This window comes from Cynocephalus volans, chromosome 1, assembly GCF_027409185.1.
Source record: "Cynocephalus volans isolate mCynVol1 chromosome 1, mCynVol1.pri, whole genome shotgun sequence".
Classification (NCBI taxonomy): Eukaryota; Metazoa; Chordata; class Mammalia; order Dermoptera; family Cynocephalidae; genus Cynocephalus; species Cynocephalus volans.
Genome location: NC_084460.1, coordinates 103612113 through 103629468, shown reverse-complemented (window position 1 = coordinate 103629468; position 17356 = coordinate 103612113). Strand labels below are relative to the sequence as shown.

The following is a 17356-nucleotide window of genomic DNA, read 5'->3' as shown; positions in this document are numbered from 1 at the left end:
CTGTAAGATAAAGTCACAGCTTACCTGAGAAGAAAAAGCACCACTTTGGAGATTATATTAAAAGGCATCTTTTTAGCTCCCTACAGAACTTCGAGTCAGATCCATTTTCTAAAAATGTATATTCGATTTCCATGAGAAAATCTGAAGTTACCAAAAATCGATCAGATTGAAAGGGGATCAGCACATAAATATCAGGCAAGAACTTTTATAACTTGCAGGTTTGGTAAGTTGATTCAATGTATCTCAAACAAAGATACTAACTTTTTTTACGTCAGAGGTTTCACAAGCCAAAGCAAGTACATCTGTGCTGTTATAATATGAAAAAAAATTTTTTTAAACAAATAAAAACTACTACTAAAAAATAATCCTTAATACTTCAAGACTGATAGGTGTGGCATTCAGAGAAGGCCAGACAGGGCACCTGGACCTTTCTTGTTACTCCACTGTACAAACTTCATTTCTTTGTGTGCTGTAATGTAAAAATAGTTGGAAAGCACTGTTTTAAAGACCAGCTAGTTGTTAATGTGTCCTTACTAAAGATATATATATCTATATTTTTTTAAAGTTGTGAAACTCTTTAATTCACTACTTTTAATCTATATTCATATCATTTTATAGATCCTAGAAACAGAAGTAAATATACCTTTCCTTTAGTGATCTAATAGGCAACTTCGCAAAATTTTGATTTGTAATTATACTAAAAGTAACATTTCTTACCACTCCTCCAACAACGATGATGCCCATAGAAGTTCTAGATGTAAGAGAAGCTAATCCTGTTATTAAGGTGACCATGATTTCTTCCTGTGATGCATTATCTGGCGTTGCTGGATTGGTAGGAACAGTAGGAGTAGAAGCTAAAGATCTAGGGAGCTGATAAGTTGGGGGAGTGGGAAAATTATTACACTTAAACAACTATAAGTAAAACAGTTGCATTTAAAAGATTCTTTTGTTTTTCTTTCAAAATTATACTAGCAAATATATGGGAAAAAAAAATGGCCCCAAGTAATGAGTGAACCACAAATATATGTAGGAAATAAAAATGGTTTGAAAATAATTTTCTAGGGCTCGTCGGTTAGTTCAGCTGGTTAGAATGAGATGCTGATAACACCAAGGTCCAGTGTTCAATCCCTATACCATTAACCATCAAAAAACCCCATTATTTCCTATGATATGGACTGATGATATCATGAATAGTAAATTTTCATAATATACAGTGGAGTCTATCTGTAACAGCAGGCCCTCAACTGAGGAATTAAAAATGTATTTTAAAAAAATCATCTCACAATAAAAGCACAATCCTTTAGAAAAAAGATAAGGTGAACACCAAAACAAAAACCTTCTGAATTTCAAAATACACCATAAGGAAATCAAAAGACAAGCCACAGACTGGAAAAATATATTTGGAAATCATATATCTGATAAAGGCTTGCATCTAGAATATATAAAGAATTCTTAAAACTCAATAGAAACCAAATAACCTAATTAAAAAATGGGTAAAAGATGTGAACAGACATTTCACAAAAGAAGGTACAGCAATGGCTAATAAACACACGAAGAGATGTTCAGAATCATTAGTAGTTAGGGAAATGCAAATTAAAATTACAATGAGATACCACTTAACACCCTCTAGAATAAAGAACACATTAGCAAGTGTTGGCAAGTTATTTCAATAAACATTGCTGGTGGGAATGTAAATCGGTAAGACCACTTGGAAAACAGTCTGGCAGTTCCACATGGCCTAGCAATTTCACTTCTAGGTATACACTCAAAAGAAATGAAAACATACATCCACATAAAAACATATACATAAATGTTCACAGTAACATTATTAGTAATAGTCAAAAAGTACAAACTTCCCTAATGTCCATCAATTGATGAATGGCTAAATAAAACTATACCTGTAATAGAATATTATGTGGCCACAAAAAGGAATGAAGTAATGAGGGCTGGCTGGTTAGCTCAGTTGGTTAGAATGCAGTGTTGATAACACAAAGTTGGATTCCTGTACTGGCCAGCCGCCAAAAATAACCCAAAAAAGGAACAACATGCTAATACATACTACGACATTGATACTATGATGATAAACCTTGAAAAAATTATGCTAAGTGAAAAAAGCCAGTCACATATCGCCACATTTTTTATGATGCCATTTATAGGACTAATCCATATCGACAGAAGGCAGATTGATGGTGAAGATGGAGGTGGGAATGACGATTGACTACAAATGGGCATAAAGAATCCTTTTAGGGTGACAGAAATGTTCCAAAACTGGATTGTGCTCATGGTTTTACAACTACATAAATTTTCTGAAAAATTACCAAATTGATAAATTTTAAAAAGGTTTTCTTTTATAATGCTTGCACTTATTCCAATTTATTTGAAGTGTGAAAACAACAAATTTTAAGATGAGAAAATGAATGTAGAAACACCTACAACAATAACAAATGAAAACTTTGAGATTGGCTTTCCCTTATGCACAGTGTACCTAATTCAAAAATGGCTTTATGATAAAGATATTAGTTTATAAATATACAGATTTGGTAAAGCTTGTCTTATTACAGAAAATCATATGAGCAAAATAAGAGTGTCTCAACTGGTAGAATAAAAGATACATACCTGCAAGATAGGCTCTGATAATCCTACAAGAACCCTCTGAGCATTTGTAGGGCCTAAGAATCGATGCACAAGTGAAGACCAGCCCAGGGAAAAACGAAATACAATATCCTCTTGAAAATCTGAACATAACTTGTGGCAATTTAGGTCATAGCTGAGATCAAATTTCTTGCAAGGGACTAGTGTATGTAGCTTATTCTGTACACCAGCTGGAAGTAGTGGCTTCAAATTTTCTAGAAAGAACAAAACTGACATTTATTTTAAGAAACAGTAGTAAATAATGTTTACCTTCTATAAAAAATCCCAAAGGAAAATAAACCCTTACCAACAAAAGAAAGGAAAAAAAACAACAACAAACAAACACGCAGACATAAACATTACCAATAATTTCCTGCTGGGATTGAAGCATTGAGGTATTGACTTCACTGGTGCACCGATCAGCCAAATTTCTTCCCATTCCATCTTCTATGTGCTTATTTAACTCCTATTAACAATGGTAAATGTTCACATTATTCTTTCTCCAGCAAGTATACATATTTTATAAAGACTTGAAAAATGTAGTAAATACTAAAATGATCTTAATCTCATCTAAGAGGATGAATTTTCTTTGTACTTTTACATACAAGATAAATTTATTACAAGGGTGCACAAGTATAACAATTTGTGTACTGAATGCCACAGACACTGAAATGGCCGAACCACTAAATAAATGAGTATAGAATAAGGTGAGAAAACTATCTCTAAATAATTTTTAACTACACTTTTACTTACACTTTTATATACTTTCAATACACTTGGAGTTGGATGAAACTCAGAACAAAATTCATCAACCAAAACTGACAGTCGACAAATTTCATCTGTCATTGCACACGAAACCTGAAAATATTTAAAAATCAGAGTTATAAAAATTAAACAAGACTATCAGCTACTCAAAAAAACAAATTAAAAAAAAAAAGTTAAAATATTCCCTTAATAACATTTTAGCACTGTCAAAAAAATTTCCATTTCCATATGTTTTAATCATAATGTTATCTTTACCTTGTTTGCCACCTCCTCAGTAACCTCCTTGATTTTTTTCTTAACATCCAGTGTTAAAAGGTTCATCTGGTTTTGGATAAAGTCCAGTCTATCAATTTGGTCTTCCCTCTCTTCCAATGAATAAACCCTATTACAGTATAAAAGGGTAATCAATATTCAGAGTTTATTAAAGTCCCAACGGGACTTAAGCAAGGGCACTCATTTATGTACTGAACCATCATTAGAATGACACAAGGTGAAAAGAAATCTCACACTTCAACATTTAAAAAGATTCAAATAATATTTCATTTCTATGTGGCACCTAAATCCCACAAAGGATTAATAAGGATTCTAAGTCTCCAAACACTTTGCAGATATATGAAAATAGAACTCGATACTGACTTTAGTTATTAAACAGGGGTCAGCAAATGGTTCCCTAGCAAGCCAAATCTAGCCAACTGCCAAATTCTGTTAAAGTTTTCTTGGAACACAGCCACATCCATTCATTTACCTAGTATCAACATATTGCTGCTTTTGCTCTAAAACTGTAGAACTGAATAGCTGCAAAAGAGACAGTATGGCCCACAAAACCAAGAATATTTACTATCTGGCCTTCTATGGAAAGTTTGTGCACCACAGATTAAAAGGAAAACAAGCACCTGAGATCCTTTTAAAGAAGGTCTTTAGCTAAAAGAGTTTCCAAGACATTATAATTATATAAACTATCACATCTTCTGCATATTTAGCTCAATGTCCTATATATTTTAAAACCAATAAGAAGGTCAATCCAGATGACCAAATATTGGGTATTATAATAAAGCAATTGAGCTAAAAGGGACTTCTACGGCAACACAATCTTATACAGAGGCTGAGATCAGACTCAGGGTTCACCATTCAGTTTTACATGCCGGTAGTTCTCTGTATTCCTGAAAATGTACCAAAATCAAACAATAGACTTAGATGGCATATAAAGGGGATTCTGTTTCCAAGAACAGCAAATACATTGAAAATTCCATCTTGTGGAATTACCTCATCTTGGACTTAATCTTTGATGCTTTTTATGTTTCCTTCAACTTGCTTAAGCCCACTACCAGTCCAATTGAAGCTTAACATCATTAATTTTGTCACATCTAATAACATCTTAATCTTTGTTTCAAGCATACCAAGTTTGTGACATCTATACATTTCATCAGTAATATTGGTACTTTCACATATTTATTTCCACCTTTATAAGGTAATGAATTGAATAAAACAATACAGTACAGAAAGACATATAGAGAGTATTGCTTACCAAATCAACTTTATGGTTGGCAGGTAGTTATCACTTTGTTCACCCACAGGTAAACAAAAAAACCACAATTGGCATAAAAGAAATTTCAAGTTATCATGAATATATAAAAGAATGGATCATGGGTTGAATGCAAGAAGAGGATCACCTGTTTGGGACTTCTTCATAAAATTCCACTTGAAGAAATGGTTCTTCCACTGCTTTAAAGATATTTTAAAGCCACTAAACATTTTAAAATCACAATTAATACACAAAAATACTGAGATCCAGGGAATGTAAATGATGTATTCAAGGATACCGAATTAATGTATATTTACACATTCAAATGTTCATTTAAAAATATACAAGTAGACATCTGTTAACCTCGCAGGTTGATTTTAGAGTGAAAAGTATTAACAGTACAACAATTTAAAACCTTAGTCTTAACAAAAGTACAACACACAAAAATTAACATTTTTATGTTGCAGTAAAATGAACTCATACCTTTTCTCTGCTGCTTCCACGTTTATTGAATCCATTATGTCTTTCACAGTATCTAGTATCTGTTTAGCTCTGATAGTGTGCTGTTCAAACTTTGTTTTCACTGCTGACTGCGAGATACACTCCTGCGAGGGGCCCAAGCCATAACACATTACTGTAATTCCATCCCAACATTTTCAGGAATTTAAACACAAAAACTTGCTGTTCATAACTTTTACCAAAAGAGAAATGAGGATAGAAAATAAATGCACGATATACACAACTTAAAGTTACAAAGGTTTAAAAAACTGAAAAGATTCAAAAGTAAAAAGGACTTTAACAGCAAGTTCATATCTTTGTGTAATTTTACACAGTAATGTGCAATGGTTTGACTATAACATTTTTCAAAATAAACCAACCAGGTACTGTTTTCAGTGTTAGAAAAGGTTTCCCATTAGAATTACCAAATTTATCTGGATCACCTGTAATACAATACTAGTCCACCTGTCTTGATTTTTCTCATACTTTCAATAACCTAATTAAGTTCTTAATTGAGTTGTGAATTAGAATTCTACCTTATTTAAAAAGTTAGTTGAATAAAATGATTCATATAAGATTACTAAAAGGATTTCTATAGATTAAAATGTGCAGAACTTGAAAAATAATCTTTAACAAAACAACTTAAGTAATGTTTTAAATCATTTATAGAAAAATATCTGCAGCTATTTCAAAGATAATCCTATTATCACTAGACTATAGTGTGTGCATACACGCTTGCACGATGCCCTATCTCAAGTTTCACTTTCAACCTAACTGCAGCTCACAACCCACTGACAGTTTTACAAATAAATCAGTGTTTCATAACCAGTGTTTTTTAAAAAACAGAAGAGAATACATCAGAATGAACCACATATACGAGAGTATATCAAAAAGCTTATGGAAAAATAGAACTGAAAGATAATACAAATCCTGCTATGAACTTTTTGAAGTACTTTGTGGTAATGGATACATTTATTTTGCAAAATTTTTGTTTCAATTTTCTTTCTTTTTTTTTTTTGTTTCAATTTTCAACGTATGCAATTCTACTTGTTATTTAAGATATACATTTTTTACCGTCATTCATCATCATCGAATGTTTGCAAAATTATTATATTACAATTGGCCACATTTCGTTTTTACTTTATGGAAGGTCAAATTCTGCACTGATGTAACATTTGAAAACAACTACAAATGTTTACAGAGAAACACTATCTAGCCTTCGGACAATCTAAGAAAAGACAGCCTGGCTCACATCAACATCAGTAACTATAATAGATGTCAACAGAAGACATGTTTGTTTTCTTTGGTAAATTTTTTAAGAATTAGAGATATATTCCAATTCTCTAATACTTCCTTGAATTCATCTTCTTGAACATCTTTAAAATTTAGCCAGTGCAAATTGTGGTAATTTCCTCCTGAAGTTCATTACTGTCCTTACTTTGTCAAAATAAATCGCTTTCAAGCTTTATTTAAAAGGTATTCACTTAATACTCTAGTACTTTATTTTTTATCCTAAAATCACTACTATTTTACATGTTTAGTCAATCTACTATTTATAACCTATGCTTAGCCTTCATGTCTATAGAACAATTTGTGCTTCTTACTCAGGAAAAAGACTATAATCTCTCTTGCCATTTTAGCTCCCCTCTTCAGTACCTTGTTTGAGGTACAGAAAACAAAACATATTCATTTCTTTAGCTATAAAACTAGAATTTTCATTAATCTTCCAAAGATTAGTGGTTGAAAGTTACAGTATTCCTGTTCTGTACACGCCTAAAGCAAAGATAAAACATTCTTGGATGCTTCCTTCTTTTTAAATCACCAATAATTACATAACAGTAAACATAAAAACTGTAAACTACTTATTTTTAAATTTTTAATGACCAAACAAAGCTTTGATTTTAAATATCTGTGCCTCATAAATGTAGCAAATTAACCTCCACAAAAAGTATAAATAAAAGTATAAAAATATTTTTAAAAGAAAAAAAGGTTAAAAGAAATTCTATGTTCCTCGATGAAGCAGATCTAGATATCAGCAATGAAATTTGTAAACACAGCACAGTGTTAGAGCTAAACTAGACAGAAAAGATCTCCAAAAGTTATTAAGCAATGTAAGTTACTTTCTGATTCAACAATATATGATGATCAGTAAATAATGGAAATGAAAACAGACCATCTTCTAATTAAAAATTATCCCACACTGGTATTCCCACTGATCTGCAGAATATCAATAGCACCCTGAAAAAAGAAATACTCTATTCTTAAATAAAAATACTAATTTAAGTAATAGTTCTTTTTTGAGTTATTTCTCAGAGTCCTTAATACACTAATATGCTAATGAGTTTCCATGGAGAATGTATACAGGATGCAGCAGTTCCCAGAATTATTTTATCAGAACTCTAACTTTCCAAGAAGTTTAAAATATTATACTAAACCAATTTAAATTCCATTTTGTCAGAGTATCCCGTAGCCTGTTTTAAAACTTTTTAAAGATTTAGAACCAAAATAATTACATCCCAATTAAGATCGTTTTCTAATTTCCTAATAACATCTAAAAAACCCAGCTGATAATTAATCAGTTTTACATTTGTAAATATTAATTTATGTGTAATTAAAATATAAAACCAACACACTTGTCAAGTCCTCTTGATAACAAACCCCAAACATTTGACAACATGCTATTTACCACTCCCAACTTATTATTTTGATATATTTTAAACTGACAGGAAAGTGTGAGAAAGAACACCAATATGGCTTTCATCTGGATATACCAAATGTTAACATACAGACTTATTTGTCTACCTCTCCTTCTCTCCCTACACACACACACACACACACACACACACACACAAGGGTACTTCAAAAAGTTCATGCAAAGATTAGCAGTATCTTTTAATCCTATTCTTCCACGAACTTTTTGAAGAACGCTCTTAGGGGAGGGGGAAAGGGCTAGGGGGGAGAGAGAGGTGCATACTTATATATTTTTTTCTTGATGCACAATTCAACATGTCATTGCAGCCATCATGACTTACTACTAAACACATCAAGATTTACCTTCTAAGAAGGGGGACATTTTCCTACATGATCACAAAACAATTATATTCAGAACATTTACCATTGGGACAATACTATTACCTAAAACACAGTCCATATTCAAATTTCACCAATCCTCCTAGGAATGACCCTTTACAAAAAATCCACTGACAGTTTAAGAGAAGAGTTATTTTATACCTCTCTCTCCTATTGTATAACCAATACTATTAAGAATAGTTAATGGTGAAATATTTGGGCAAAGAAATTTGGATTTCTTACTTGCCTTTAGAATAATACCTGTCCAAATGCATTTTGAATCAGACACTCTCCACAACCAGGCACACTGCCAGCACCACAGAGCAGGCCAAAAACATCTCCTCCATGTGAGTGGCCCACCACAGCCACAATAACCATGGCTGCCGTGAAGGTGGCTAGATGCCACAACCACTGGACAGATGGTACACCAGCCACTGGAGTGAGTTGACACAAGGAGAGTCGTCAGCAGAGATAAAAAAAGGAGGAGGATATCTGTCTCCACAGAGTCCATTTCATAGTGATGGAAGAGACATCTGCTGTATGATAGTATTGGGGGACCTGATCATGCCTCTCAGCACTGGACAGACCATTTGGGCAGCAAATCAACAAAGTAACCATCATTCTTTCAGAGGGAGAGAAGAAATCTAGGGTGATTAGAAGGGGGAGAGGGGAGGGAAAGGAGGAGAGGGAGGGATTGGACAAGGGGCATAAAGAATAATTATAATTTATAACAATATATATGCTAGTAATATTGATTTGATCAACATATCTCAATGCTGAAACCCAAAAATATTTATAATCAATTTTGATTCAATAAAAAAAAAAAAAAAAAAAAAAAACACAGTAAAAAAAAATGCAGTGAAACAATAAGAAAAAGTATTATTAGAATAACATTGATTTTCTGGATCACTTTTATTCAATTTAATTTTCAAGCTTGTTTAACTTTGTACTGTAAATGATCAAAATACTTAGATCCTTTTGAACCAAATGAATCTGAAGAAGTTATGGCGAAGATCAGACTGACTGATAAAAATGAACTTGGAAAAGTTTTCTTTTCACAAAATCAATCACTTTATAAGAGTATAAAGAAAAAGAACTGAATTCCAAAAACAAAGAGAAAATGTGTACAAAGGCCACACTGTGTAACCAAAATGCTAAAAAAACAAGAAATTAATAGCCAAAAGTTGGACACAAAGAATCAAAACATCTGAAGTTTAACAACTCTTGCAATGATAAAAATGCCAAAAACTATAACTAAAAACAAATAAAAAATAATGCAAACTAAAATGGATACTGAAACCCTTGGGATACGCCCAAAGGTGTATTCACAAATTCACAACCCTTTCTCCGAGAACAAAACCCAAAAAACTCAACTTTAAAATCTTAACTAAAAACTAATAAATAAAACACCCCAAAATGGTATTTATTGAGTGATAAGTTAATCAAGGGATGGATCTTTGGAGGATAAAACAAAGCAATTTAATCCAATCAAGATTAAATTATATATATATATATATATATACATATGTATGTAAAAATAGGAGTGACAAAGGAGATAAGAAATTTAAAATATAAACATTATTTTATGTTACTAAATTATAAATTCTGAAGTTGTATCAATTTCTAGGAAATCATAAATTACCAAAATTGATTTAAGTAACAAATATCAGCTTTGTTAAAAAGCTGACAAAAGTTGTCAATGTAATCACTAAAAAATGCTTTGGCCTGTTATAACAAATCCAGGCATCAAATTATTTGCCCAGTTGATGATTTCTTTAGATAAATTCAAATAATTTTAAGCAGATTCTCATTTTAGATACATCAAAGTTTTATTGATTTATTTTATTTTATTTTTTTTAAAGGATGACTGGTAAGGGGATCTTAACCCTTGGCTTGGTGTTGTCAGCACCACGTTCATCCAGTGAACCAACCGGCCATCCGTATATAGGGATCCGAACCCATGGCCTTGGTGTTATCAGCACTGCACTCTCCTGAGTGAGTCACAGGCCGACCCCCTCAAAGTTTTACTTAAACAAAAATTTCAAATTCTAAAGCCTGACATTTTCTATGACTTTATGTAAAAGCTACTGCTCATAAGCAATTTTTTTCCATATGTAATTTTTAGATTCCCAAATGAAATATTACAATAAAAAAATGAACTGCCAAGTTTCTTCTAAAAACATTTAAAAGGAACAATTTCTAAGTTTGCCTGATTACTGCAATCCTTGGAGAGCTTTGAATATGTATATATTCCTAGGCCAACCCCAGCCCCACTGGATGAGAGTCTCTGGGGTAGGTCAGGAGCCTGCTATTCTCTAAAGCACCTCATCTGATTCTGATATCAGCCAGGCTTGAGAACTGATGCTCTACAACACATCTTTTATTCTTCTCATTCCACCTCCTCAAGGATATATTCTGGGAAAGCAAATGGTGTACCATGAACCAACATGAAAGAGGTATATTATATAACAGAACGGTATATGATTTGATAGAAAAAATAAAAGATAAGCATCCACGAAAGAAAGAAAGAAAAGGTCAATAAATAAGGAGAGACAAAGAAACAGAATACTAGATCCTCCCTCTACATATTTTCCCTGTGGGTAAAATAACTGGTAAGAGTGAAAAGAGCATCAATTCTCTTGTGAATGAAAAAGAGAAAGAAAATTTTAAAAAAGAACAATGGTCTGAATAACTGGCACTTCATGTATCCCATGGCTTAGCTTGAGAGGTCATCTACTGATATCTCAGGGTCCTCTGAAAAATTAGAGAGATCTTACCAAGACAGTAGATAATGGGTTTTCTTTCTTGAACACTTAGTCTTCATCTGCCTAATGGTCTTTCCTCCTCTCACCAAATTAAAGATGAGGGATAGTAAGCAAGTTTTTAAGTTTTTAAATTCTGCCAAGTGCAGTCATGTGCCGCATAATGCTGATTCAGTTGATGATGGACCACATATACAATAGTGCCCCCATAAGATGACAATGGAGCTGAAAAATTTCTATTGCACTACTCAAGAGGCTACACCTTATAGCCTATGTGTGTAGTAGTACTATCTAGGTTTGTGTAAGTACACTCTATAATGTTCACATAACAACGAAATCACCTTAAGATGCATTTCTCAGAACATATCCCTGTCATTAAGCAATATGACTGAATATTCAACATTCGTGTCCCTCCTATTAAGGCAGTTACTACTTACAAGGAGGAATAATTACAAATGGAGCTTCTTCAATTCTGAAGTTTTTGTGTTCACTCATAAGTAGGAATGAAATCTAAGCAGAGACAGATTATACAGGGCTAAATAAGAGTTTAGGAGGTTAACATCTGCAGTGGATTGAATGGCCCCCAAAGTCATGGAAGCTTAATCCCCACTGTAACTGTTGAGGGTGAGAAATCCTATTATACTCATTGAAAGATGAAGCCTTGAAGTAGTGATTAGATTGTAGGGACCATGTCCTAGTTCGTGGACATGGTTCCGGGGGTTTTAATAAGAGAGCACATGGGAGTCTCTCTCTGCTCTGTCATTCTGCCATCAGACCCCTGCATCAGTCACCACCAAGGCCTTCACCAGATGTGTTCCCTAGACTTTATACTTCCCAGCCTCCTAAACTGTAAGCAATAAATATTGTTTCTTTATAAGTTACCCAGTTCCAGGTATTTTGTTATAAGCACTGGAAATGGACTAATATAGAAAATTGGTACCAGAGAACTAGAGTGTTGCTTATAACAAATACTTGAAAGTATGGAAGCAGTTTTGAAACTGGATGTTGAGGAGAAGCTGGAAGAATCTGGAAGCACAGGCTAGGAAAAGCCTACATGCTGGTGAAGAAAGTTTGGAACACCTAAGAGACTGGTTAAATAGTGGCAATCAGAATGCTGATATTAATATGGACTGTAAAGACCATTATAAGGAGGTCTCAGATAGAAATAAAGAGCTTACTGGAGACTGGGGCAAAGATTACCTTTGTTATGAACTTGCAAGGAACATGGCTACATTTTGTTCAGGCCTAAAAGTTTTATGGAATGTAGAACTTAAAGGTGCTGACCCCAGGTATATGGTGGAAGAAATTTCTAAGCAGCTAAACATTCAGGAAGCTACATGGCTATGCGTAACAGCCTACGCTGAATTATGGCAGCAAAGGCATGATGTAAAGCCAGAATTTATAATTAAAAGGGAAGCAGAGCATAAATATATGAAAAATTTGCAGCCTGGCCATGTGGTAGAAAAGCAGAGAGCATTTTCTGGAAAAAAATACAATGGTGCAGCCCAGGGACTATTTGGTAAGATTAGTACAAATGAAAGGGATTATCAAGAGAAGGGAAAAAAGGCCCTAAAGGCATTGCAGAAGTCTCTGGGGCTAACCCTTCCATCATAAGCCCAGAGGCCTAGGGAGACAGTATGGTCTTGGGGAACAGGCATGAGGCACCCTCCACAGGCTCATTGCTCAGGGCCACCTTGAGAAGCTGCTTCCCACACCAGCACCCCAGCTGCTTTGGCTGCTTCAGTGGTGGCTAAATTGGCCCCAGGTGTGACTGGACCCAAAGCTTTGGAAGATACAAGCTGGAAGACTTGATGGTGTCCCCATGGTGTTAAGTTAGCAGGCTCACAGAATGCAAGAGCTGTGAAGGACTGAAAGTCTCCACCCCAACTTCAATGATGTATGAAAAAGCCTGGGGGCCCAGGAAGAGATCTGTCAAAGGGGAAGATTCACCGCAGACAGCCTTTGCTAGAGCAATGCCGACCAGAAATGTGGGGTCACAGCTGTAGGAGAAAAACCCTACCAAAGCCACATCTAGAGGAGCTGTGAGAGTGGGACTGTCATGGAGACCCCAGACTTGTAGAGCTACCAGTATACAGCCAGCCTGCAAGAGCTAAAGCATCACTTAAGACCAGGAAAGCTGTACAAGAGGAGCTGCCTGAGGACTTGGCAACACAACCCCCACACCAGCATGCAGAGGACATCTAACATGGAGTCAAGGTACACAATTCTTCAGCTTTAAGATTTGATGCATGCTCTGCTGGGTTTCAGACTTGCTTAGGACCTGTTACCCCATTCTTCTGGAGTATTTCTCCCTTTCTGAATGGGAATATGTACCCTATGCTTGTCCCTACCATTGCATCTTGGCAGTAAATAACTTGTTTTGATTTCACAGATGGGACTTTAAACTTTGGACTTTTGAGTTGAAACAAGTTAAGTTTTGGGGACGAAACGAATGTATCTGCACATGAAAAGGACATGAGTTTTGGGAGGCCAGGGGAGGAATGCAGTGGAGTGAATGACCCCCAAAGTCACTGAAGCTTAACCCCACCATAACCATTGAGGATGGGAAATCTTATTATGATAATTGAAAGGTGGGGCCTTGAAGAGGTGATTAGACTGTAAGGACCATGCCCTAGTTCATGGTGTGTGGTTCTGAGGGCTTTGAAGGGAGAGCACGTGAGAGTCTCTCTCCCTCTGCCCCACCATTCTGCCATGTGAGATCCCTGTGTCACTGTCACTACCAAGGCCTTCACCAGATGTGTTCCCTGGACTTTGGAATTCCCAACCCCTGAGACTGTAAACAGGAAACTTCTTTTTCTTACAAATTATCCAGTTCCAGGTATTTTGTTACAAGCAACAGAAATGAACTTATACAACATCCAAAGAACTTTTCAGTCAAATGCAGGATGAGCTTTAATGTCTCTGAATAAAACACCTACACTGCAATGTAAGAAATGATCTTACCTCACCAATGCTACACACACAGCAGCCACTCGTGTGCTCCATTAGTTTCCAACCAGATTCCTAAACTATCGGAGCTGTATCTTAATTATTTTTGTATTAATTCATTTGTTCAGAACATTTGGCACAAAATGTGGAAAATTAGCAAGTGGCAACACAGTTTATAAACGTAATAAAGTTTTGTCAAATGACATTAACCATGGTCTATATCTCTATAAATAGTATGTATAAAAGAAAAAATGACGATCTTCCCTTTGCTCTATTATCCGTTCCAAAAGCAGTTACATTTGTTTGCTCTTGCTCCAAACCACTGAATATAGAGAATTATATTCATTGCACAACACAAGCAATATTGGAAAATAGTTTCTCATTTACATAAGGAAAAAGAGTAAGGAAGAAATTACAATCTTTAATTTTTAATTCTTACAGATCATCCATTTTGCAGGGACTTCCTTTTCTTCAAACTTTCCTTGTTTCACTTGCTGTTTCAGTAACTACACTAAATAACAGCAAAGGTTATTGACAAAGATAAATAATGAAAATAGAAGATTACAATCACTCTCCAACCAATGCAATTTTGTATTAGTCCACACATTCACAAAATTCCTACCTCAAAGATTTGCTCAAAATTCTGAAACTCCTGTAATCTTGCCTGAAATCCTTCGGCAAGTGCCCCACCTGTAATATACAGGCAAAGATTTTAAAACCTATTGTATAGGTTTAAGATTTAAAACCTATTGTATAGGTATAAGATTTCAAACATGCTACTGTTTTTATAACCCATACTTATATATTAAAAGGAAACCTATAATTAATACATACCACCTTCTGGCATCCCCTGTGCTTTGTGCTTTCTAGCACTAAGAACTTCCTTTGCTGAAACAAAGAAGATACGATTCCGAGCTTCCAAAGGATCCACAACTTTCAGCTCCTCCACCAAGAAATGTAAGCATCTTTCCATGTGTTGTCTGCGTACCTAAAGAGAAGGATATTAAACGAATTCTAATAATTTAAATAAACATAATTATAACCAACAACCACAGGCCTATACTAAACTTCGATTATAGTAATATTATACAGGAATAGTTCTCGTACACCTAACAAACCCAAAAAATTCTAACAAATGAAGTTTGACACCTGATGACAGAAAATCTCTCTCTCTTAATGATTCTTCCTTTTGAACATTTATTTAAAATTCTGATGGACCATCAAATACTATACAACCATTAAAAAACACATTCCAGACAAATATGAGTATTAATACTTAATGGCATGGAAAAAGGCCCTCAATTTTGTATTAAGGATGTATATGACTATAACACACACACACACACACACAAAAAATGGGTGTATATATCTGTGCAAATTACTAGTGGCAGGCAGGGAACACCCATAAAGAATGGGTGGCACTTTTATTTCTTCCTTATTACACTTTTCTTACTTTCCAAATTTTGTGGAATAAGGAAATCAGAAAACAAGTGCTACAACTGGGCCGGCCTGTGGCTCACTCAGGAGAGTGCGGTGCTGATAACACCAAGGCCATGGGTTCGGATCCTATTAGAGATGGCCAGTGCTCTCACTGGCTGATCGTGGTGCTGACAACACCAAACCAAGGGTTAAGATCCCCTTACGGGTCATCTTTATATAGGATTTAAAAAAAAAAAAAAAGTGCTACAATAAATTAGCTATTTTTATTTTGAAATCGGAACATAAATGGTATATTTTTCTTCTTAAAAACAGTGGGAATTAAGGTTGGGGAGAATGCATTAACTATGAATTAAAATTGCAATGTTAGGTTTAAGATTAGTCACCTATTAAAGTGAGGGTTAAGGGTTAGAAGTTAGAGTTTAGTAACTAGCCTTTAACACTGTGCCTATAATAAGAGATCTCTATGTTAAAAATTAAGAAAATTAAGCTAAATAGGAAAGCTGAACCATTTGGGAAGAACAATTTATGAGTGGTATTTCCTAATTCTCTTATGATTAAGTGAGACCCCAATTTGAAAGAGTATAATTACAAAACAACAGTTAATAATAGGGGACTGGCTGGTTAGCTCATTTGGGAGGATGTAGTACTGAAAACCCCAAGGTGAAGGGTCCAGATCCACACATAGGCACCAAAACAAAAAATATCAAAAACAAAACAGAACAAAAAATAATAGGATATAAAACTTTATACACAGCCAGCTGCCCCTCATGCCCCCCAAAAACAACAACAACAAAAACTTTGGAATACAGTATTTATAAAATTCCAATGGGGGAAGAAGAATGAAAGCAAATAATAACCTAACATGTGAGAAGTGAAGGGACAGTGTAATGTTTTAAAAATCTTTCTTCTAAATTTTCTACAGTAAAACTCATACTACTACAAAAATCAGAAAAAGTACTATCACTCAAATAAATATTATTTGTAGACCAAATCCCAGATACTCTATTCTTTTTAAGAAGTTTCTACAACCTTCAGTGTTGACTAAAAAAAAAAAGTGTTGGCAAAGATGTAAATCTCCTGGAACTCTCAATCTACTGGTTGGAGTATAAATAGGTATAAGCACTTTAGAGAACTCTTGGACTGAATTCTACCCCTAGAGATATATATACCCATGGTTTACTGGCCACTGCACTATTGACATTTTGGGCTAGCTAAATCTTTGTTTGAGGTGCTGTGCTGTGTTACACGATATGTAACAGCATCTGTATATTCTACCACTAAATGCCAGTAGCACACTACCTCAATTGTGACAACCAAAAATATCTCCAGACATTGCCAAATATCCCCTGGGGATCAATATCGCCCAACTCCCTACATATATACACCTGGTATATACCCCCCATGTTAGCTTAGTTGATTAGAGCATGATGCTGATAATACTAAGGTCCAGGGGGTTTAGTACCTGTCCTGGCCAGCTGCCAAAACAGAACAGAATAAGAATATTCACAACAGCATTATTCATAATAGATAAATATAGGAAATTAACCCAAATGCCTATCACTAGTAGAATGAATAAATCAATTGTAGTATATTCATAGGATGGAATACAATACAGCAACGAGAACACACAACTATACACAACAACATGGACACATATGATCATGCTAAGTGAAAGAATCCAGACACAAAAGCAGATACTGTATGACTCCATCACATAAAA

At 34.6% G+C, this 17356-nt stretch overlaps 1 protein-coding gene across 4 annotated transcripts in view; it reads right to left on the bottom strand.

Moving 5' to 3' along the window:
* Positions 1-17356, bottom strand: part of MFN1 (mitofusin 1) — a 38550-nt gene that overhangs the window by 7240 nt on the left and 13954 nt on the right. For all 4 annotated transcript variants that reach the window (XM_063111433.1, XM_063111443.1, XM_063111451.1 and 1 more), the window contains exons 8-15: positions 15031-15184; positions 14819-14886; positions 5402-5523; positions 3652-3778; positions 3385-3489; positions 2995-3097; positions 2617-2846; positions 718-870 (exon numbers count right to left, since the gene is read on the bottom strand). In XM_063111433.1, coding sequence (XP_062967503.1) covers positions 718-870; positions 2617-2846; positions 2995-3097; positions 3385-3489; positions 3652-3778; positions 5402-5523; positions 14819-14886; positions 15031-15184 — 1062 coding nt within the window. The remainder of the gene's footprint in view (positions 1-717; positions 871-2616; positions 2847-2994; positions 3098-3384; positions 3490-3651; positions 3779-5401; positions 5524-14818; positions 14887-15030; positions 15185-17356) is intronic.